Raw genomic sequence first — 25,467 nt, forward strand, 5'->3', positions numbered from 1 at the left:
CCCAATAAAAAAACAGATCCCAAAAGATAATTTCTTCCCCCCTCTATGGTCGTCCTACACTGCGTTGAGCTGCTGTAAGATTTGGTAAGCTAGCTTTGTTACCTCTACGATCCTCTCCCCAGGCCGTTCAGTGTGCCACTGAGCTATCTGCTCGCGCTCCATGTACTGCAAGCGACGCTCGTGGAAGCAGATCTTGATCACACTCTGTGTTAACGAAAATTAAAAATAATTTAATTTATCATAGTTTATTAAACCAAAAACCAATTTATCTCATCACGTGGACAATTTCGACATGTTATTCAGAAGATTACGTTAGAATATTGCCACTTATAAAAAATATTCTTTAAATAAAAAAATTAACGTTTCCCGGACAATAAAAAAATATTTTATTTTTTTATTTTTTTATACAACTTAGAATGGCAAACAAGCTGACGGTCCACCTGATGGAAATTGGTAACCGTCGCCTATAGACATGAGCAGTACCATGGACATAACAGAGAATATTGTTTCGCCCATGATACCCCGCATGCGTTGCCATTCCTGAGGACTCAGATGTTATTCCTGTGTACCCAGTAAATTCACGCCATATCACACCCTTCAAACCGAAACACAGCCATGCAAACACAACTGCTTCACGGTAGAAACACGAATGGGACAGAGGTACCCAAGCAATCGACTTTTGTACAAAGTCTCCCACTGGTATTAAAATTTTACTTTCTGTATTGAACATTCTGTACCAATAATTTAATAATTGTGACGACTGTGACACTGATTTATTTATTGAAAGAATAAATAGAACAGATTGTTACTGGCCAGTATTTACAATTTTATTCTTCTTTTAAATTTCCACGAGACAGGCTTTGCCTAGTGTGGGATCATAGCTATATTATATCATAGACTAATTTTGTTTAAGGAATTTTTTTTTATTTATTAGTGGCCAGTATGTGAACAGAATGACCTTAAAAATGGACGTACCTTCAGTATTTTCCCCTTGTAATGTGAGAGATCACCCAGCTTCTTGAGCTTGATCTCGTATGGTTGGCCTTGATTCAGATATGTCAGCGTTTCCTCATTCTGTTTGGTGGCGATAGAGGTCGCTGCGGCTAACACGTACTGGAACCTGGACAAATATTTGAATAATTGAAAACTTTGTAACGCACACAATATCGGTGGGATGAGAGGGGGGGGGGGTATTTAGTAATACGGACTACTAGTCTTATTGCTAGCAATATACCTTGACAGGTCGACCTCCACGCGGTCCCCCCTGGAAACCATCGTGCTGAATTCCAGGTATATTTATCACGATGGGCTAACTGACCTGCTCTTTCATTTTCACCTATCATCTCTCACTGGTGCCCCGCCGGTGTATACCGATAGCGCAGGCGGGGTAACCATTCCATTATCATCCATTAAAAAAAAACACCAAATCTGACAATGACAATAATAATTAAAAGCAACTAAATTGCCGTGTGGTCCCGGCGTAGAATGGGCCACCTCTTTTACCGTAGTTGTCGTAGGAGGCGACTAAGGGAACTTAATAGTCTAGAGATAGGATGGGCAGCAGCGTCTTTTTTAAACATCAATAAACCTTAACTGCGGCTGCCAATTCGCCTGCCAAGCGTGGCAACTACTGGCAAAACCTATGATGAGAAGGTGGTAACTGTCATCTGGGTTATGGGCGAGGCCTATGTTCAGCAGTGGACAGTTAACGCCAGACATGATGAACCTTATCGATTCGACAAGAAAGATTTTTTTATAACACTGAGATGGCAGATAGAATTATGATTATATGTTCAGAGGGCCTACCATGAAATGTTTTCCGAAATTTCGGAGCCAAACGAAACAGAATTTTGATAGATAGATAGATAGATAGATAGATACTCTTTATTGTTTCCTCCAAAAGATTACAATAGTAAACTTATTATATAAATATAAATAATTACAAGAAATAATCACAATGTTTTTGATGTTAAATTTGATGTTAAAATTTCATAATACATACTGTTTGGTAATATTTAAAAAAAAATTAAAATATAGTTCATTTGGACTTTTATGATAGGATGTATGACGAACGAAATGTTAAACTCCATTTATTGATCCCATTTTGGTATAAACAAAAACACGAAGTTAAGTCCGAAATATCGGAATTTCATTTCATGGTAGACCCGCTGAATTTACGATGTAATCGTATATAAACAGCTTCCTTGCCTTGAAGGTCGCCTAATAGTATAAACTTTATAAAGAATCGAAACAAATAGTTCTTTTTTTTATTATCAGAACCGGTTCTCGTGGTTTTCGGGAACCGGTAAAAACCGGTTCCATGCTCTAGTACCAATTGACCCGACTTCACCCTCGCCTATCATTTCTAACTAGTTTAGTCAGTCCGTCTGTCTGTATACACCGGCGGAGTACCAGTGAAGGGTGATCGATGAGAATGAAAACAGGCCAGTTAGCCCATCATGATGAATTCATCAGGAATTAACCATGATAGTTTCCAGGCGGAACCGCGAGGCGGTCGACCTAGTTAGGTATATTGCTAGCAATGCGATTCTCAGTCTCCATCACTAACAATCCCTTTCCCCCAACAGGATGCGGTTTTCACAGTGTGTTCCTGAAGGTCTAACTTAAAATGTGGTATATTTTATTTTCATACAGCACCTAAAAACAGTCTATAGGGGGGAAAGGGATTGTTAGTAATGGTATTTGACAGTCCTATTGCTAGCAACATACCCTATCACGTCGATCTCCACGTGGTCCCCCTGAAAACCATCGTGGTTAATTCTTGTTGAATTCGTCACGATGGGCTAACTGACCTGGTTCATCCTCACCTATCATCCCTCACTGGTGCCTCGCCAGCGTACACCGATAGCGCAGGTGGGGTTATCATATCATTATCACGCATTAAAAAAACAGTCTCTTTCGTTGGTTTTCTGACTTCTGATAACCACGCGAACGAAGTAGCGGGCGAATAGCTAGTCCTCAATATAAATAAATACCCCTCTGGTGGGGATGATAAGTTTCCGAGTGTTCACTGACCTGGTATCATCTTTGAAGCTCGACTCGGAGCGCTGCTGGACCGGAGAATGCAGGAAGCCGTCTAGAGAACTGGCTGGAGAGCACATCAGGAGACCAGCGTCTGAGAACAATGATATTGCTTTTATGCAACTTAGAAACAAGCTGACGGCCCACTTGATGGAAAGTGGTAACCGTCGCCTATAGATATGAGCAGTACCATGGACATAACAGAGTATACTGTTTCGCCCATGATACCTCCCATACGTTGCCATTCCTGAAGACTCAGGTATTATTCCTCTGTACCCAGTAAATTCACGCTATATCCCATCCTTCAAACCGAAACACAGCCATGCAAACACAACTGCTTCACGGTTGAAACACGAATGGGACAGAGGTACTCAAGCAATCGACTTTTGTACAAAGTCTCCCTCTGGTCCCATATTGTAGTCTCTAAGGAAAACCTCGGCAGACAGCTCGTTCCACAGCCTGATTAGCTGAAGCTGTTTATTGAAGAAAATTGTAATATAAAAAAGGAAATATAAATGGATTCCAAGCTTACTTTTATTCTCTTGACTGGGCGAATGGTACCCATTCATTGGTATTAATGCACCAGTTTGCATTGTAGGTTGGCACTGCATGCTCTCGGGGCTTCCTGCTAAAATAAACATAACGATTATGACTTTAATCCATTAGGGGGTAATCAGAGATATTTATCACCTGTTGCCCTTGTTGTAAACGGTTTGTAGGGTAGTATCATCATCAGCCGTTAACTGTCCACTGCTGAACATAAGCCTTCCTCTTGGGGAGTTTCGCCAGTAGATGCCACACTTGGCAGGCGGGTTGGCAACCGCAGTAAGGCTTTGGAGATGTTTTAAGAGGGTCGCTGCTGCCCATCCCTCGCCCTTTCTTAGTCACTCTTACGACACCCAAGGGAAAGGAAAGGTGGTGACCTATTCTATGCCGGGACCACATGGCAGGATGATGTAGGGTAGGATATGGCAATAAAATTACAGAGTTAACTGTTCAATACAAAACATAGGCCTTTTCCATAAGAGGGACTTTGCCAGTAGTTGCCACTTTTGGCAGGCAGATTGGCAACCGCTGTTAGGCTTTGGAAATGTTTTAAGAGGGACGCTGCTGCCCATCTTCCGACCAATAAGTTGCCTTAGTCACCTCTTACAACACCTATGAGAAGGGAACGGGTGGCCCATTCTATGCCAGGACGACACCGCTATAACACTTTATATAAGACCTTATAAATTATAGTCCTAAGGAATTGTAACAGATACCAAAAAAAAAAATGGTTACTCTGTGGTATTAAAAAAAAGAGTTCCCTCCAAAACTGTCTGTCATTTGTACGTAATGTTTACAGTCGGCTTGTTCTCTTCCAAGATTGTTTCTTTATAATGTAATACTAATAAAATAAATTAATTGCTACAGTGGATAATGCTCTTTAATCTTTTTTATGCAACTTAGAATGACAAACAAGCTGACGGCCCACCTGATGGAAAGTGGTAACCGTTGCCTATAGACATGAGCAGTACCGTGGACATAACAGAGTATACTGTTTCGCCCATGATACCCCCCATGCGTTGCATTAATGTACGCTGGCGGGATACCAGAAAGCGATGGTAGGTGACTATGAAAGCAGGTCAGTCGGTCCATCGTGATTAATTCTCTATTAAGGTTTCAGCGGGATCACGTGATCGTCGATCTTATAGGGTTCATTGTAAGCAATAGGGCTGTTAGACCTATTAGACTAATACTCCCCCCTCCCCTCAATCCATTGTGATGTCTTAGCCGGTAGGAGTCCAGCAGTACGTATCTACATGATGAAAAAAAGCAAATCAGACTTTTGAGTTTGTGAAAATAGAAAAAAACATTAAGAACTGACCATGTTGGCTCATCATGCCGGGATTGTGCGTTGGTGACTGCTGGCAGCCGTCATCCATTCCTTCGCGACCACCGTCCACCACCATGCTGGTGATCTGAAGAAGATAATAAACTTGAAGTACTATCATGGTGATCGTGTGAGCATTTTTAAGAAGATGGATTTTTTTAATGGATGATAATGGAATGGTAATCCAGCCAGCCTGCGCCATCGGTATACGCTGGCGGAGTACCAGTGAGGGACGATAGATGAGGATGAAATCAGGCCCTTTAGACAAGTGGTAAGGGGATGTCGTGGATGTAATCGACGTCACTAGCGAGTCCGTGAGATAGAATGAGATAGCAACGTCGGATGTTTCATTCCAACTCATGGATTTGCTAGCAATGTCGATTCCATCGACGAATTTGCTTGCCACTTGTCTACAGGACCAGGCAGTTAGCCCTTTGTGATGAATACACCTAGAATTCAACACGATGGTTTCTAGGGGGGACCATGTAGAGGTCGACCTGATAGAGTGTATTGCTAGCAATGGGAGTGATAGTCCGCATTACTAACAATCTCTTTCCCCTTATAGAAGATGGAATTTAATTTATGAATATTAATGAATTGGTAACCCCGCCTGCGCTATCGAAGTACGCTGGCGGGGATGGTGTGGATGAAACAAGGCCAGTCGGCCCATGGTGGCGAATTCATCAAGAATAAACCACAATGTTGGCAATATGAAGATGGAATATCATATCTGCCATAACGGCGTACAATAGCGGAGCACTCAGGGGGAGAAGGGATTGTTAGTAATGGGGATTAGTAGCCCCATTGCTAGCAATATACCCTGTCAGGTTGACTTCCTCGTGGTCCCACCTGGAAACCATCGTGATTTATTTATTGTTAGATTCGTCACGGTGGGCTAACTGATCTGCTTCATCCTAATCTATCATCCCTTACTGATGTCCCGCCAGTGTATACCGATGCGCAGGCGAGGTTACCATTTTATTATCATCCATTAAAAAATAATAGCGGAGCGCCAGTGAGAGACAGAGTAGTGACAAGTGGAGATGAAGTCGCAGGTCCGTTGGGTCACCATCGTTAATTCACTAATGAAATTAAATGAAATTTATTCGTTAAAACATAACTGTAGTTTCTTAAGTTTACAGTACTAATATTAATAGTATAATTTTAGATGGGTACAGTAGTTGTGGTTTTAGAACTGGGCTCCTAAATAGGTTAATATAATAACCTGTGTTAAGGGGCTACAACCCCAACTCCCTTTAGTATTATGGGGAAATTAATATTGATAAAAAGTAATTCAAGATTAACCACTGTGGTCTCCATGGCGGGATCGCTAGCTCAACCTGATAGGATTTTTTTTTACAACGCGCCCCCTGCGTGGCATGTGGCTCACCTGATGGTAAGTGACTACCGCCGCCCATGATCACCCACAACACCAGCGACATTGCAGGTGTGCTGCCGGCCAGATATATTGCCAGCATTGACAACTAACCTCGTCATTGCTAACCCCTTCCCTCCCCTCACCTCCATATAATTCAATTTTACGCATTTCAAAGACTTCCGAATGTGTGAACTAACCTGTCTATCATCAGGTCTTCGTGGTGGCCACACGCGTCGCGGCGGCGACAGCACCGCACCAGTGGGGGACGGCGCCTCCTGTTTGAACACCGCCAGGGACGGCAAGGAGGACAGGAGGGCATCGCTGTGAACCATTGGAGAAATCACCAATTAATATAAGTACATTTTGCTCTGCAAACTAGTGTATTTATAAAAAAAAAAAGATTTTATATTACAATCCGGTATTTTTCATTTTATTCATGTACATTTTGTTAGTCTTTATAATCTGTATCATTCTTTAAAGGGAATCGTAAACAATTTTCATTCATTCATTCATTCCGCCATCTTGGAGCGGGAGCCATACTGAATTTACTGTGACGTCAGTAACATTATCGTTTTCTACTCTTCAAACTCTTTTATTTCATACATATATTATGGATGTTGAAAAAAAAATATAATCCGCCATTTTGTGACGGCAGCCATTTTGAAAATATTACAATGCTGTGTATTGCATAATGTACAGTTAACGGAAATAAAGACGTGTACAATTTCAGTTCAATCATATGTTAAGAACTGGCCGTAATTCAATTAAAAAAAAAAGAAAGAATAAAAAATTAATTTGCAAGATTTGACCTAAATAAACCTAAACACACATTGCAAGTTAAACAACTATTTAATATGACAAAAGTGTATTGATGTTAGTCGATAATGCGTAGGTTTTTAAATGCCCATGTTTGACCAATGCCCATTTGGATATAGTACATTTAAATAACGTAAATACACAATGTTAACAGAGATATGAAAGAGTAACTGTCGAGTTTCTTTCGAGTTCTTCAAAGCAGATAATAACATACCGAAACCAATAGCAGATTTATAAAAAAATACTATTTAAATGAGCTTGTTACCAGGTCTATTTGAAATACAGATTATTTCTTTTCTTTTCTATCTCATAAGAATATAATGATAGTGCAGGCGAGGTTATAACTCCATACCATTAAAAAAAAAAACCAATTAGTAAACTATCTATACTTATAATAAATCTGTGGAGAGGTCAATTCTGTACATGAAATATATTTACAAAATAACTATCAGCGGGTGATTAGTGATCGATACTGATGCCAAAAATGCAATCAGTAAAATTTTTGTCTGTCTGTCTGTATGTTCGTTATAGAAACAAAAACTACTAGACGGATTTTAACATAACTTGGTACAATTATTCTTCATATTCCTGGACAGGTTATAGTATACTTTTCATTATGATACGATCAACAGGAGCAGAGCAGTGAAGGGAAATGTGTCTGTTACATCAAAACCACTGAACCGTGAGGAAGGACATAGGCTTCTTATTATACAAAAACGACGGAAACGCGGACGAAGTCGCTGGCAACAGCTAGTTAAGTAATAAAATGATACTAACTTCATCGTCAGCTCCCCAGTAAGGTCCAGGTCGAGGTCGTTGACCTGCCATCCTGGAGACATGTGGGAGGATGATGAGCTGGTGCCGCTCCCTCCCATGTCGCCGAGCGCCGCTGTTGAAAAATTACAAAAATAAATACCACTGAATAAAGCGTCATCTAGTGCCAGACTAAGCAAAGTCTGTACTATGGATTATCATACTAGCTATTAATCGTCCACTGCTGGACATAGGCCTCCCCTACAGTTGGAAGGTATTGCCAGTAGTTGCCACGCTTGGTAGAATAGAATAGAAACATTTATTGCCAGTAAACTTACAATATAAAATATAAATAACATATACAAAAAGTGTCCCACACCCGGCAAAAGGAACCGGCTCAGCGGATGCTGTGAGTGTCCCAGCGCAATGTGAACAGCTGCACAGCGCTGGTTCTCAGCCAGTCCCTCTCTTAACAAAACATAACCAAAGTGCAGGGTACCACTGTACATTACTTTTTACAAGAATTATTTCTCGATACTAATTAAAAAAATACTAATATATATATATATATATATATATATATATATATATATATATATATATATATATATATATATACAGAAAGAGAGTGTGGGTGTGGTGTTTTTATATATATATATATATATATATATATATATATATATATATATATGGTAGACGGATTGGCAAAATTTTAGTGATGTTTTAAGAGGGACGCTGCTGCCCATACCACGACATTAAGTTTCCTTAGTCACCTCTTTCACTATCCATGGGAATGAAAATGGTGGCCCATTCTATGCCAGAACCACATGGCGAAAGGTTTTTTTTTTCAATGTATGATAATGGAATGGTAACCCCGTATACGCTGGCGGAGCACCAGTGAGGGATGATAGGTTTTTTTTTATACAACTTAGAATATCAAACAAGCTGACGGTCCACCTGATGGAAAGTGGTAACCGTTGCCTATAGACATGAGCAGTACCATGGACATAACAGAGTATACTGTTTCCCCCATGATACCCCCCATGCGTTGCCATTCCTGAGGACTCAGATGTTATTCCTCCGTACCCAGTAAATTCACGCCATATCCCACCCTTCAAACCGAAATACAGCCATGCAAACACACCTGCTTCACGGTAGAAACACGAATGGGACAGAGGTATTCAAGCAATCGACTTTTGTACAAAGTCTCCCTCTAGTAAAAGGTGAGAATGGAAAGGCAGATCAGTCGGCCCATCGTGATGAATACGTCTGGAAATCAGCACAATGGTTTTCATTGGAGGCCACGTGGAGGTCAACCTAACAGAGTATATTGCTAGCAATGGGACTGGTAGTCCGCATTACTAACAATCCCATCCCCCCCCCCCCCCCATACGGTGAAGGGTAAGGCTTTGAAAAAGAACTCGCAGGGTAGCTTACTTCATATTGTCAAGTTTGAAGAATATATTATGCTTAAATTAATAAACAACTAATATCGTATAAAGACATGTGACCATTCTTTACCAAACGATATAAATAAAAGAAAAATGGAGCGAATTAAACTTCTCATTTGAATGAATGAATGAGTATACTTTATTTGCATTATACAATATAGGGAATAAGCAAGACAATTTACAAACGCAACGATACAATTGTATAAGTACAGTGAGGCGGTCTTATTGCTGAGAGCAATCTTTTCAAGACAACCTTAGGATTAATTGTTGTACAAGTAGGCATAATAGTTCTACACTAATATTATAAAGAGGAAAGATTTGTATTTTTGTGTGTATGTATGTTTGTAATGAGTAAACTCAAAAACTACTTTACCGATTTCAAAAATTCTTTCACCATTAGAAAGCTACATTCACCCTGAGTAACATAGGCTATATTTATTGCTAGAAAAGATTAAGGATCCTTACTAAAACTTTAGTAACGTAACTCAAGGTTTAAAAAAATGCTATAAAATATCTTTGGTCGCGTGCGCTGCGGAAACTATTGGTGATAGAACAAAAGTATGTTCTACAATATTGAAGAAAATATCAATGACTACAAAAAACTTAGCGATACTATATGTCCAACTATTATCGTTATGTCACAATAGCCACTTTTTAAAATGTTTTGAAAAAATGTCCACCAATGCGAAGCCGGGATGGGCCGCTAGTATAGTATAGTTAAGAGAGTTAACATTGTAAAATATTTGACGTATGAAAAGTTAACACGAAGCCGTATTACGGTCATAAAACTAAATCTGCAGTAAAAACTACCTGATAAAACAATCCAGACAGAATTAGTGTGACAATAATAATGAGACTTGAACTATGATGACCCAAACTTGTTTGTTTCAGATAATTCCCGTATCTGCTGGAGGAACGGCAGCATAGGTTATCTCGAGTCAGTTTTAGATTTCGGTTTCTCGTCATATTATTAATGTCTGTAATTATTAGTAAATTTTTTTTATATCAATGCTATTTGTAATAAATGTAAAAAGGCAGGTATGTATTCTTTAGACATTTTAGCATCGGTACGTTATTCGTCCAGTACGTACGTCAAGTGGACGTCAGTTTAAGGTCAGTATTATGTAGGATGAGGGTCTCTCGTGAGTCGCGAGTGAAAATGGACATCAAAAAGACGAAATTTTCAGTTTTTACTCGAGAATTATCAAATTTTTTTGGATATAGTTGGAAATTTTAATAACTTGATTTTGATTTGTTTGGGAAATATAAAAATGTTGAGTTGAAGTGGTGAAATTTATTTATTTATAATTCAGTTTTACATTTAGGTATCAGTATGCTAGAAATCTTCATGCACATACTAGCTCGCCTTTCACATAATTTATGCAAGTAGATACGCACGACGTATAAAAATCCTTAGATAGAAAGTTCTAAATTAAAAAGAATAATTCACTGATAAAATGAATGTAATACTACATTAAATTTAGATACCAGAGGGAGACTTTGTACAAAAGTCGATTGCTCAGGTACCTCTGTCCCATTCGTATTTCTACCGTGAAGCAGTTGTGTTTGCATGGCTGTGTTTCGGTTTGAAGGGTGGGATATGGCGTGAATTTACTGGGTACAGAGGAATAACACCTGAGTCCTTAGGAATGGCAACGCATGGGGGGTATCATGGGCGAAACAGTATACTCTGTTATGTCCATAGTACTGCTCATGTCTATAGGCGACGGTTATCACTTTCCATCAGGTGGACCGTCAGCTCGTTTGCCATTTTAAGTTGTGTAAAAAAAAAAGAATTTACAATTTATTTTATTAATAAATAAATCCTTTCATTAAATATGCCAATTATATTGATTCATGGTAACATACACCTAAACCAAATATTCTAACAAATGATTCTTTTTTCACTGAATAATTTTGTTGAAGGGAAAAAATGTATTTGTATGGGCACTGCGGGTGAATTGATTTCATGGCGCGTTGCAACATGGCAACACGCAACTCAATGATGCAGTGGTATATACGTAGAGTTAGTTATAAATTTATTTACTTATTTATTTTACACTTTATTGCACCATTTATAAAATAGTAAATACAGTTAATTTTAATAAGGAGCGATACACAAGGCTACCTTATCGCTAAGCAACCTTTTCCAGACAACTTTTGGGTTGAGGACATTAAAAAAAAAGGCAAGATATTAAAAATAAATGCAAGCTTCAGATTATATAGAGCAACGAGTGTCAAATCAAGTCAAAATTTCGTCAGCTAAATTGACGTTTGACTAACAAAATTTTGATACTTTTTTTTTTATTTATACAATATCTGTTTTTATCAACCTTTGTAAGTTTAAAAATTAAAAATATCCTAAATTGAGTTGATTTTTTTAATTTGAATTTATAACTACTTTTCTGATATTATAGAGATAAGTACGTAATCCTTACAAACTAAAATAGATATATTAATTAAAATTCAGTCTATTTTTAATAATTTTAAAACAAAAACATGTTTTAAGTCTATACTTAGATTACAAATCAAGGTAATCAGTAGAGATAAGCATCATTGTGAATTATCATGCACTATTTTGTTTTTTAAATATATATATATATATATATATAAATTTTGTATTCTTTTTATTTTTTATTTTTTTTTTATATCTACACTTTATTTTTTTCTTTACACTACTATGTTGGTAAACAAGCATACGGCCCGTGGGATGGTAAACGGGGTTACCGTGACCTATGGACGCCTGTAACACCAGAGATGTCACGAGCGCGTTGCCAACCCATTTGTAAAAATTATAAATACAGATATATACGTATACAATATTACATTTATTTATTTATTGCATTCCATAATAATTAATTAATACATAATACATAATTATTACATAAGGTTTTGAATTATGGACCCTGTTGGGCACAGCAAGTAGGAGAGAGGAGGACAACACTTTTTTCACTTTCGAAATAGTATATCACGATAAGTACGTATTTTCTTATTATTATTATTCATTATTTAAGTATTAGTGTGTATCTATTCATATCGTAATTATTATTAGTATTATATAGTTATTTAAGCTTAAATATACAGTAATCATAAATTTTAATGAGAAGCGATAAAAAAAAAAGATACAATTTCCTCATATACTGAGTAATAAATGTAATAAATACTTTGTGGTAATCCTATTCCTGGCCTGTATTTGGCGAAGTATTTGTATGGTGTATTTGAATGGAGTATATACTTTTTTTTTATGTGTGAAAATGGTATGGTAACCCCGCCTGCGCTAGCGGAATACGCTGGCGGGGCACCAGTGAAGGGTGATAGATGAGAATGAAAACAGGCCAGTTGGCCCATCATGATGAATCCATCAGGAATTTACCATGATAGTTTCCAGGCGGTACCGCGTGGAAGTCGACCTGGTTGGGTATATTGCTAGCAATGGGATTCTTAGTCTCCATTACTAACAATCTTTTTCCCTCCTGAAATATATACTGAGTATATAATCTAAGATGTAAGCATAGATTCATTATAAATATCACGAAATATTAAAAATTGCTGTGCTGTCCCAGCATAGAATGGACCACCCCCTTTCCGTGGGTGTCGTGTGAAAACATCATCAAAAGCCTAACTGCGGTTGCCAACCAGACAGCCAGGTGTGGCCAATACTGGCAATACCCCCCCCCCCCCCCCCCCCCCCCCCCCCGTATGTATGAGGCCCACGAGAGGACTATCCAGAGGGAGACTTTGTACAAAAGTCGATTGCTTGGGTACCTCTGTCGCATTCGTGTTTCTACCGTGAAGCAGTTGTGTTTGCATTGTAACATAACATCCGAGTCCTCAGAAATGGCAACGCATGGGAGGTATCATGGGCGAAACAGTATACTCTGTTATGTCCATGGTACTGCTCATGTCTATAGGCGACGGTTACCACTTACCATCAGATGGGCCGTCGGCTTGTTTGCCATACTAAGTTGTATAAAAACAAAAACAAATTTATTTAGAAACGTTCAGGATACTGTTGCCACTCCCGCGTTCTACGTAATGTTACAAAGATGCTTCGCTTTTGTACTAAAGATTTTGCGTCTCAAGTAAATACTAAGTACTTACTTAGGTAAATAGAGACAGTCATATTGATACTGTCTACTCGGTTATCTGTGGAACTTTGACCTATCAGCGAATGAGTTTAAATGTTACTAGTTATAACTAAATCACTGTCTCAGTTAGCACAGTTGTTTAATAAATATGACATAGTTATATCGTTGTTAACTGCTTTCTAAATAATTAAAGATTGTTTACCAGAAAAAAAAAAAACCGATCTCAATTGTGACAAAACCAGTTATTTTAGTCGCAAAGTTAAATTACTTAACTAATTTTGATAAAATTTCTGTATGACAAATCTGTAAGTATGAAGTAGAATTAATGGAGTTATGATGTAACAAAAAAAAAATACAATCCAATTGAAAATATCCTTTTTGAAGTCGGTTGATGATATTATTAGTGAATAACGCCATCTGTTGATGTAGAGCAGGCAACTATTGGGTATAATCGATATCATTTGCTTCCTTTCAGTATAGTCTTCGGCCGAAAATTACTTTCATAATAAGCTGACAAAACATGCTATATTTGTAATATTGTTTGAGAGCATCGAATTTCTCTATCACTTTTGGATCGATTTAATATTTGTTAATGCGAAATGGAATCTTGTTCTTCATGAACATTATACTCCATATGATTATTGTATGTTGAAGATGATGATTATTATATATAATCACGGCCTTAGATGATTTTTTTTTTTGATGGGTGAAAATGGTATGGTAACCCCGCCTGCGCTAACGGGATTCGCTAGCGGAGCACCAGTGAAGGGTGACAGATGAGAATGAAAACAGGTCAGTTAGCCCATCATGATGAATTCATTAGGAATTAACCATGATAGTTTTCAGGGAGAACCGCGAGGAGGTCGACCTGGTTGGGTATATTGCTAGATATGGGATTCTCAGTCTCCATTACTAACAATCCCTTTCCCCCCTTGGCCTTTGATGATTATATTCGTGATATTCCTAGATATTTCATCAAATCCGTGATGATCTCATTTCCTTGTGGCATATTGTGAACATTTTAAATATAACAAGCGTTTAGTAGCAGCGGTTTTAAGTTGTTTATTTAAAAGCCATTAAGACTACAAACGCAATTTCACAATCAGCGTGTTACAAATGTAAGAAGTTCTACAACTAATATTCGCCAGTTACAACCGACTTTAATTGAAAGATTACTTTGTCCCTGCTCTTGTTGATGGTCTAAATTAATGGGTATCATATGTAATGGCGTTTAGTATATCGAAGACGCGAGTAGAAATAGCGTTCTTAATGTCGAATTACGACTAAATGTACACAGAATAAGAGCTGAATTAACGGAATAATGTAGGACTAGAATGAAAGAATAAAGCATGAACTACTTACAAAATTGTTGGCAAAGAACATATAAAAGTATACGTTCGTCCTTCATTCTCTTCTGTTATATATCGTCATAGTCGCAGAATACTGACGGATCTGACAAATATTACATATATAGATCCGTCAGTATTCTACGACTATGACGATATATGTTATTAAATATAAATATGTTTATGTATAAACGCAGTGTAGGACCAGCTCCCACTAGATGGAGCGAGGATCTCAAATGTATTGCTAGGAGTCAGTGGATGCAGGTGGCTCAGGATCGTTCCTCATGGCAATCTATGGAGGAGCCATATGTCCAGTGGTGGACAAAAAATGGAGAGATAATTGAGATAATGACGATGTTTATGTATATATGTATATGTACGTTTTTTCTGCTCTTAGTCTTTTTCTCAATGTCCTCTATTCAAAGATTGTTTGGCAGAGATTGTTTAGCGATTAATAAGACTGCTTTTAGTATTATTTTGCATTAGAATTTACTGTTTGTTATTTCTGTAAATGATGTAATTAAATGTAAATAATACATAAAAGTGTACGCTGGCACTAAATTGGAAAATAAAGGGAAAAATAAGTAGGTACCTACTTGCTTGGTTTTTTAATTTCAAAGTGAAATTTATTCCATTTATAGATTTTTTTAATATGAAAAATGAATGACGTAATCTATCTAATCTCGATCGACACTGGGTTTATTATAGAAAACTGAATCATAGAGACTAGCAAATACAATCATATCGTATACGTTTGTATTTTTGCGTTACATAATAGATAAATAATAAGACTGTTTACTGAAAATACTACATTACTGAGTATTGCATACTGTATTGTCACCAGTGCTGAAAGTGTATGCATAATGTCAATTTAAGCTTCAAGTGATTCTAGTTTTCGTTCCAACATCTGATTTATTTATTGGTACATCAAGTGCTACATATAGTTCGTCACAATACAACATTTAATATAAACATAGTAATACATGCATAACAGTGATAGATGTACATAGCATTGGCTACATTATGATTTTTATCATAATCATGATTTTGAAAAAACTTAAATTATTTGTACTTATTTCAAAAATACTGCAAAAAAGAAAAAGAAGATATTTAAGTTGTGTGACGGCTATTAATGTGATTTGATAGTTTATACTTGAAGGTACGCTATGAATGATAGAAAAAATAGAGATCCTTTATTTTTGCGTTAAGATCGTTATAAAGGGATAAACTAACGTACATTGGCAGTTAAATAAAAGCTTGTAAAAATATATACCGTATGCATTGTATGTGATGCTTGCAAACGCATGCGCCCCGAACTCTGCCAATCTCCGTCCTTCGCGGGCTTCTCTCGCGGCAAACTGTAGGACAGCCGCCGCCGACACTCGATCCGTATTCTGCTGGCAGCCGTGACTCGTGTCCTCGACCATGTTGACGTTCGACAGTTTGCCGGTTGCTGACACTAGATAGCGCTAGTACTTCCGACTGGCGGCCGACAGATGGCGCTGTATAAATTTTTTGCAACTCACGATTTTCACAAGTGTTTATTAAGCACAAATGTTGAGCAACTGTCAGAAAAAACAGCTACTTCTGTACGTCCATATATGGGACAGTGTAGACACAGTAAGATTGGTTTTATAGACTTTCAGTGCGTGTGTCCACGTCTTCATTTTAGTTTCCATTCACCGTTGTAAGTCACTTCACGTCACAGCACAAACGCTAGACACTTTATTTATCTCGTATTAAAATTTGAGTTAAATCAACGTAAAAAAAGGCACTAATTACGGAGTTAAAAAGAAAATTTCTTAATTATTTATCTAAAGAAAAACAACAGCAAGTTGATCAATGAGAATTTTTTTTCAGTTTACTGTAATAAATAATAATAATATATATATATATATATATATATATATATATATATACAAAGTACCCGTAACCGGCGAGCGTGTATGACAAGATTGATGAATGTGGAAGAAGCGAAAGAGGTTTGTTTGAATCGAAGCATTTGGCGTTCCATTGTTTCTGCCTACCCTAATGGGAGACAGGCGTGACAGATATGTATATATGTATGTATATATATACAAATTTATTATATTGTTAAAAATTTGCACGCCGACATAGAGGCAGAATGTACACGGGAAATATAAACCTCTATCATCTAAAATTACCTGCATTCTAGCAAAATAAATTCATTTCATTTCATTTCAGAATCGCAGACATCTGCATGAAAAAAAAAAACACAACTCGACTGTACACACACACACAGCAATACAACACATTCACGCAAAAGAGACGATTATCATAACGATACATTGATTGATGTTTAAAATCGAAGGGCAAATAGTAGGTACTCTATATATAGTCTAAGATCCCACTACATATTTCTGCAGGTATAAGACACATATACATTTTAATAAAACTTGGTGCAATTGAAAGACAAGTGAAAAGTCGACATGACAGGGTGTATTGCTAGCAATGGGTCAATTAGACCCCATAACAATCCCTTTCCCCCTAAAGTTATCTGTTATCTGCTGATCAGAGTTGGATTCTTTTTGTGGGTCACAGCCTTCAATTATAACCATTTTGTGTACATATTAGCTTATGTACGATTCATTATTATTATTATTATTATTATTATACAGTTTATGTAATCCGTACCCTTCCTTGAGGGTAATATTACAGTATTTTCCATTCATTCATCACATGTAATGATATACTCGTAAATGCGAAGAACTGTAACGACGTTTAGACATTTACTGCGCAATCACGCTTAAATAGCTGAGTCGATTTTAATGAAATTTGTTACACATATAGACCATAAGAAGAACGTAAGAACCTTGATATCTTCCAACAATCTTTGCAATCTTACATTGAAACTGTAAACTTTTTTTACTCTGTAATTATTCTTTTAACGTTTATAATATCGAATGTTATACTCCCTCTGGTGAACCGACAAGAGGAGACTCTTAAATGAAAAGAAGAACTTTTGTGGGCAAAACGGCGGGTTACAACTAGTGCGACACGTTCTTTTCGAGCGACACGTTACGTCACATGCAGATAATAATTCACGATAACAAATATGAGTTGGTTATCAGCGGTGATTAGCATATTTATTATTGGCGATGTGCAAAAATATATTGCGTACATGGATAACTGCTTTTAGCGAGCACAAAACATAGATATGCGATACGGGAAAACTATTTTCTTCTCTCTCTTCTCTCTCTCTCTTTCGTACACTCTTGACAGTGGTAGTGGTTTTTATGACAGTGGATCGTCGATGAGGCCCTCCCTCGTGAAGTCCTCCTAATGCGTCTCCATCTACTTCTGCTCACAGCCGGCCGAGAGCATTCTATATTACTTTTTTTTTTTATACAACTTAGAATGGCAAACAAGCTGACGGCCCACCTGATGGAAAGTGGTAACCGTCGCCTATAGACATGAGCAGTACCATGGACATAACAGAGTATACTGTCTCGCCCATGACACCCCCCATGCGCTGCCATTGCTGAGGACTCAGATGTTATTCCTCTATACCCAGTAAATTCACGCCATATCCCACCCTTCAAACCGAAACACAGCCATGCAAACACAACTGCTTCACGGTAGAAACAAGAATGGGACAGAGGTACCCAAGCAATCGACTTTTGTACAAAGTCTCCCTCTGCTGTTGTGTGGCCGTTTTGATGAGGTCAGTCCATCGCGTTGGTGATCTACCGCGAGTACATTTGCCTGATACCGACCCTTGGACAAAGGGGGAAAAGGATTGTTAGCAATGGAGTTTGACAGCCCCATTGCTAGCAATATACCTATATATATATATATATATATATATATATATATATATATATATATACTTTGATGGGTGAAAATGGTATGGTAAAGTGGCGCAGGCGGGGCTGCGTTAACGGGATACGCTGGCGGAGTACCAGTGAAGGATGATCGATGAGAATGAAAACAGGCTAGTTAGCCTATCATGATGAATTCATCAGGAATTAACCATGATAGTTTCCAGGGAGAACCGCGAGGAGGTCGACCTGGTTGGGTATATTGCTAGCAATAGGATTTTTAGTCTCCATTACTAACAATCCCTTTCCCTCCTGTATGTTTGTAGTGGAATCACGCATAAAATTTTGGATGTGCTTTCCACTGTTGATTTCCTGAAGGACAAACTTAAAATCAGGGGGTCTACTATGAAATGAAATTCCGAATTTTCCGGCTCAATGTCATGTTTTCGTTCGTACTGAAATCGGCTCAGTAAATAGAGATTAACATTTCGTTCGTCATAAATCTTACTATAAACGACCAAAGGAATAATATTTTAACATTGTTAACATTTTAACATCCATTAATTTGTGATTCGTTTGGTCCCGAAGTTTCGGAAAATATTTCATGGTAGGCCCTCTGATGTATGTGTCACCTTGATACGCGATCTAGAATTGGTCTAATTTACTTTTGGCGTGAATTTACTGGGTACAGAGGAATAACACCTGAGTCCTCAGGAATGGCAACGCATGGGGGGTATCATGCGCGAAACAGTATACTCTGTTATGTCCATGGCACTGCTCATGTCTATAGCCGACGGTTACCACTTTACATCAGGTGGGCCGTCAGATTGTTTGCCATTCTAAGCTCATAAAAAAAAAAAAACTTATATTCCTACTTACGTAGTAGTGGGCACATTGCTACTCTTTATTACGTAGAGCGTCATCAGTTAAAATTACATATTCAATAAATGTTGTAAATATTTGACCAAATCATTATTGAGGAGGCTTGGTCATCACATAACGTCAGGTATGGTCTGTATCAAAACAGAATTTACGGAAAATGTAAACAAAAAAATAATTGACCCGACCATCATACAGTCCGCTGATGTCCAATAGGTAGTAAATTATTCCTTAGTTTATATATTTTTTAAGTTCTATTTAAATAAGTTTTAATAATACTAAATATTGACCTTCGTGTTGCCCATTTTATGTTTTATATGCGATTCATGCGTCGTTTAGAAAAAGTTAATAGGTCTTTTGTGGGAATGGGCATTAAATGTTACCGAAATTTTAGAAACATTTTCACGGTAGGCCATACGGTCGAAACGTCTAGATAACTCTGGGGGTCTACCATGATATATTATCCGGAATTTCGAGGCCGCACGAAACACAAATTTGATGTTAAAATTGCATAATACATACAGTTTTAAAATATGAAAAATGTTAAAATATCATTACTTTGAACTGTTATAGTAGAATTTATGACGAATAAAATATTAAGCTCTATTTACTGGGCCGATTTCGATATGAACAAAAACACGAGACTGAGCCCGAAAATTCGGCATTTCATTTCATGGTAAACCCCCACAATTCACAACGTAATCGTGTAACATAGCCACAGAAAATAGTCTAACAGAGAAAGACTTAGAAATAAAACTTTATAGTACATATTAAAGGGGGGAAATGGATTGTTAGTAATGGGGTCTAATGAACCCATTGCTAACAATACAGGGAGTATTGTTAGCAATGGGTTCATTATTACCTATAAAAAAACCCTTCAAACCGAAACACAGCTACATGCAAACACAACTGCTTCACGGTAGAAACACGAATGGGACAGAGGTGGCCAAGCAAACGACTTTTGTACAAAGTCTCCCTTTACCAGTAGTTCAGCATCATAGACTAAACACACCGATAACGTGTCTAAATTGTTTTCTATTTCGTATATTTTGTAACTATTGAACTAGGACCCCGCACGTGGCTTGTAGATAATGTAAATAAACTATTAAAGTTACACTTTACTTAATTATAACTTAATATGTTCTTATGTTTTATATAAGGCGGGAAGTAACGCGATCGTTTAGTTAAACTACGATAACTTACCAATAATTTTGAAACAATAATTTTTAGAAATGCTGTCTGTATGTTTGTAGCGGAATCACGCATAAACTATTGCATTAAATTGGATATGATTTCCACTGTTGATTTCCTGAAGGACAAACACAAAATCAGGGGGTCTACCATGAAATGAAATTCCGAATTTTCCAGCTCAATGTCATGTTTTTGTTCGTTCAAATATAGTTATCAATGTTACGTTCGTAAAGGTCAAACTGGAAAACAGCCCTCCTGTTTTTAAACTTGAAATAAAATTGCTTTTTTTTAATATGTACTTTTTTTTTAATGGATGATAATGGAATGGTAACCCCACCCGCGCTATCGGTATACACCGGCGGGGCACCAGTGAAGGATGATAGGTGAGGATGAAGTAGGTCAGTTAGCCCATCGTGATAAATTCAAAAAGAATTGCTTACGATGGTTTTCAGGGGGAACCACGTGGAGGTCGACCCAATAAGGCATATTGCCAGCAATGGGGCTGTCAAACTCCATTGTTAACAATCCCTTTCCCCCAAAGGGAGACATTGTACAAAGTCGTTTGCTTTTACACCTCTGTCGCATTCGTGTTTCTACCATGAAGCAGTTGTGTGTACATGGCTATGTTTTGGTTTGAAGGGTTTTTTTATGGGTGAAAATGACATGGTAACATCGCCTGCGCTATCGGTATACACTGGCGGGGTACCAGTAAGCGGTGATAGGTGGGGATGAAAAGGCAGGTCAGTTAGCCCATTGTGACGAATTTAATGACAAATTTGTCACGATAGTTTCCAGGGGGAATCGCGAGGAGGTCGACCTGGTTGGGTATATTGCTAACAATGGGATGATTCGTATTACTAACAATCCCTCTCTCCCTCTTTTTCGGGGCGGTGAGTAAATGAGATGGTAAGTGATGTAGACACGGATTTTAGCAGAGGAAAATATATAACAGGTAAAAATATATTAGCAACGAACAAGGAACACGCCCCTTTTGAAGTCGGTTGAAAAATAAAAATCGCTCAAAATCGAATTAATTCGCAAGTAACCGCGAGGTAAGTATGATATAAATATTGTTTGGACAAGTGTCATTAAAACCGGTTTTGCGCATTAAATTTTGTATGGCATTTCTACATTCATTTACATTAACTTCACAGACATACCTAAGTGTACCTCTCATTCATTATCACAATAATAGCTTAGCATTTATTATCTACTAGTGGTCGCCGAGTGGTCGAAATTCGACCATAACATATATTGTAATAAATGTATTTATTATGGTTACGTTTGGCATTCAGTGAGACTAAAGACAAATAATATTAACAGACAAACAATATTAATCTATTCTCAATTCGACCGCAGACTTTAACTATAAACAAAAGAGTATATATGCGTGTGTGTGTGTCAAATACATGGTAGTGTGTGTAATGTTTTTTTATTGATTTAATATATTTTTTAACTATAATTAAAAAAAAATATATCATTCCGCACTCTTTCTCTATATAAACTACTAGCGGCCCGTCCCGGCTTCGCACGGGTGGACATTTTTACAACATTTATAAAATTTTTAACCACTTTTGTGGTTATTGTAACATAACGATAAATGCACTCAACACTATGTTTAAAAATATAAACACAAAGCAATAATTATCGCTGACAATTTGCTTTAATCGAAGCACGTCCAAAATGAAATGACCGCATGAATGACATAACAACATGCTTGTACTGTCGACACTGAAAAAAGTTTCAATTTGACAGCACAATCACCATCTTAAAAAAAAAGTTTGAATTTGACACAATAATCCCCATTAACAAAATGATTCGCCATTCATTGAATTCATTTGTTACAAAAAATGGGATAAATGAAGAACCGCTCGACCGATGTTGTGCAAACTTCACATAAACCGTCTACTAAATAGTCCGAACAAAGCCTAAACATTTGGTTTGGATAGGTGAGCACGTTCTTGAGTTATAAAATTACAACGAAAAGTGGCATTAATTCTTATATATAGATAAGTGTGTCACATTTCATACTCCGTCCGCGCAATTTTCGTAAAAAGAGGTACGAAGTTTTTGCTTCAAATATTAATATATAAATTATATTGCTGAGCACTAAACAAGCTGACGTGTGGTCCAAGCATAGAATGGGCTACCTCTTCCTTTCCCGTAGATATCGAAGGAACTCAATAATTGAAGGATGGCCAGCAGTGTCCCTCTTAAAACATCACCAAAGCCTGCGGTTATTAACCCGCTGGCCAAGCGTGGCAATTATTGGCAAAGTCCCCCAAAAGTTCGGCAGTGGACAGTCAAAGACTGGCATGATGATGATGATGATACGTTACTTGCTAATAATGTATCTATCTGTGTGTGAAAGAATTTTTAAAAACCGATTGTGTAATTTTTTAATTTATCCATTAACGACCCGCCCCGGCTTTGCACGGGTGCACATTACATCACATCACATTAGAAACCTCTAAAATTATCAGTATTTCATTATTATATTATGAATGTACTATACATATAAACCTTCCTCTTGAATCACTCTATCTTTAAAAAAAAACCGCTTCAAAATCCGTTGCGTAGTTTTAAAGATTTAAGCATACATAGGGACGGACAGACAGCGACAGCGACTTTGTTTTATACTATGTAGGCCTATGTCCAACAGTGGACAGTTAATGTGAATGAAAAGATTGATGAATGTGGAAGAAGCGAAAGAGGTCTGAATCGAAACATTTGGCGTTCCATTGTTTCTGCCTACCCTTATGGGAGACAGGCGTGACAGATATGTATGTATGTATGTATGGATAGTTAGCGACTGATATGTGGGGGAGGCTTATGTCCAACAGAGTACATTTAACGTGTATGAAAAGATTGATGAATGTGGAAGAAGCGAAAGAGGTCTGTTTGAATCGAAGCATTTGGCGTTCCATTGTTTCTGCCTACCCTAATGGCAGACAGGCGTGACAGATATGTATGTATGTATGTATGGATAGTTAGCGACTGATATGGGGGGGAGGCTTATGTCCAACAGTGTACAGTTAACGGGTATGAAAAGATTGATGAATGTGCAGGAAGCGAAAGAGGTCTGTTTGAATAGAAGCATTTGGCGTTCCATTGTTTCTGCCTACCCTAATGGGAGATAGACGTGACAGATATGTATGTATGGATAGTTAACGGCTGATATGATGGTGATGAGCTAAATTAAGCCTCTGACCGCGACTGATTTTTTTTCCACGATAATAAAAGACATCATTTTGACAACAAACAGCAGTACGAATATTTATCCATCTAGCGAGACTCTGAGAAACAATATCAATCTAGCAAAACAAATATCGCGGGATAACGACGTCGATAAACATAAAAAGTGCGAGCACGTCGAAACCGTGGGATGTGTACAATTGAACTAGTAGATTTATAGAAGATAGAGTTAAGAAATTCCATTTTGACTAAAAATAGTTTTTGGGTGTAACATTATCGTTTCTATCGTGGCGCTCTCCCCTTCTAAGTGAGTCTCGGTAATTAGCTACACTAATATTTGTCCAGTCGCCATGAGAACATATTTAGCTACGTCACAAAGTAATTCTAGTAAACAAGATATAAAGCGAGCTCCACACGTAACGGCTACACGATGAAAGTAACCGTATAGTACGGGTGAGTAATATATTGTAATTTAGATTGCGAATAGAAGAAGAAGAAGAATAGAAATCATTTATTCAAATAAACTTACATTGAAGCACTTTTGAAAAGTCATTACATTTTTTTTTAATTTACCGCTCGTTCGGAAAGCTGTCCCATCACAAGAAGAACGAGCAAGAAACTTGCGTGATGCTCTTTTAAATAATTTTATTATTACTTTACATTTTTAAGTTTAATTGTGTGAATACAAACCACCAATTAGCACTAATTCAATTAAATACTCAAAAAGAAAAAAAAATATTGAATACATAACCAACTGGTTAAACAATTAATAAGAGGAAATCAGTCATAGTGATTAGAGCAGACCAGTCCCTACAAGCAGCACCCGTTCACGAGTATGACGGATGAGCCAGCCATCACTGCGCTCGACCATATTTTAGGGAGCCCAATGACCCGGCCCACCACGCCGCCACAAGTCTGGACATTTTAGTGAGCATGACTACTCAAAACACTAGACCACGTCAAAGCTACTTACAATTTTGTTGAAGGGGTTGTTAGCAATGGAGTTTGACAGCCCTATTGCTAGCAATATGCCCTATCAGGTCGACCTCCACGTGGTCCCTCCTGGAAACCATCGTGAACAATTCTTGTTGAATTCGTCACGATGGGCTAACTGACCTGCTTCATCCTCACCTATCATCTTTCACTGGTGCCCCGCCGGTGTTTACCGATAGCGCGGGTGGGGGTTACCATTCCATTATCACCCATAAAAAAAAAAACCGTCGCCTATACACATGAACAGTACTGTGGGCATAACAGAGTACATACTGTTTCGTTTCGTTTAGAAAGGCGTAAAAAGGAAATAAATATATGAACCCTGAAAAAGGCAAGTTGCCTTTTTATACAACTGGCCAAAAATAGGAGTGTGAAATAGGGGTGGGTAATAAATATATAGTAATATCCATATATTTTAGTTCAAACTATTTGCTTTTAAGCAAAACTATCACTGAGCTGTAGCCTATTTGGGTCACTGCGACACACTTGGTGAAAACATTTATATATGTATATATATATAAAAATTAATGCTACTTTTCGTTGAAATTTTATATCTCAAGAACGGGCTCACCTATCCAAACCAAATGTTTAGGCTTTGTTCGGACTATTTAGTAGATGGTTTATGTGAAGTTTGCACAAAATCGCTCGAGCGGTTCTTCATTTATCCCATTTTTTGTAAC

At 37.6% G+C, this 25,467-nt stretch overlaps 1 protein-coding gene across 6 annotated transcripts in view; it reads right to left on the reverse strand.

Annotated features, from left to right (window-relative positions):
* Positions 1 to 25,467, reverse strand: part of LOC113514067 (transcription factor CP2) — a 61,228-nt gene that overhangs the window by 30,563 nt on the left and 5,198 nt on the right. The window contains exons 2-9 of one of the 6 annotated variants that reach the window (XM_052901187.1): positions 16,021 to 16,561; positions 7,887 to 7,998; positions 6,491 to 6,614; positions 4,910 to 5,003; positions 3,575 to 3,667; positions 3,037 to 3,136; positions 976 to 1,120; positions 103 to 204 (exon numbers count right to left, since the gene is read on the reverse strand). In XM_052901187.1, coding sequence (XP_052757147.1) covers positions 103 to 204; positions 976 to 1,120; positions 3,037 to 3,136; positions 3,575 to 3,667; positions 4,910 to 5,003; positions 6,491 to 6,614; positions 7,887 to 7,998; positions 16,021 to 16,174 — 924 coding nt within the window. In that variant the 5' untranslated portion in view covers positions 16,175 to 16,561. Of the gene's footprint in view, positions 1 to 102; positions 205 to 975; positions 1,121 to 3,036; positions 3,137 to 3,574; positions 3,671 to 4,909; positions 5,004 to 6,490; positions 6,615 to 7,886; positions 7,999 to 16,020; positions 16,562 to 25,467 lie in introns of all 6 variants that reach the window. The other 5 variants (XM_052901184.1, XM_052901186.1, XM_052901185.1 and 2 more) reach the window with 5 other exon arrangements.

This window comes from Galleria mellonella, unplaced genomic scaffold (assembly GCF_026898425.1).
Source record: "Galleria mellonella isolate WM207_F2 unplaced genomic scaffold, CSIRO_AGI_GalMel_v1 utg746, whole genome shotgun sequence".
In the NCBI taxonomy this organism is placed as follows: domain Eukaryota; kingdom Metazoa; phylum Arthropoda; class Insecta; order Lepidoptera; family Pyralidae; genus Galleria; species Galleria mellonella.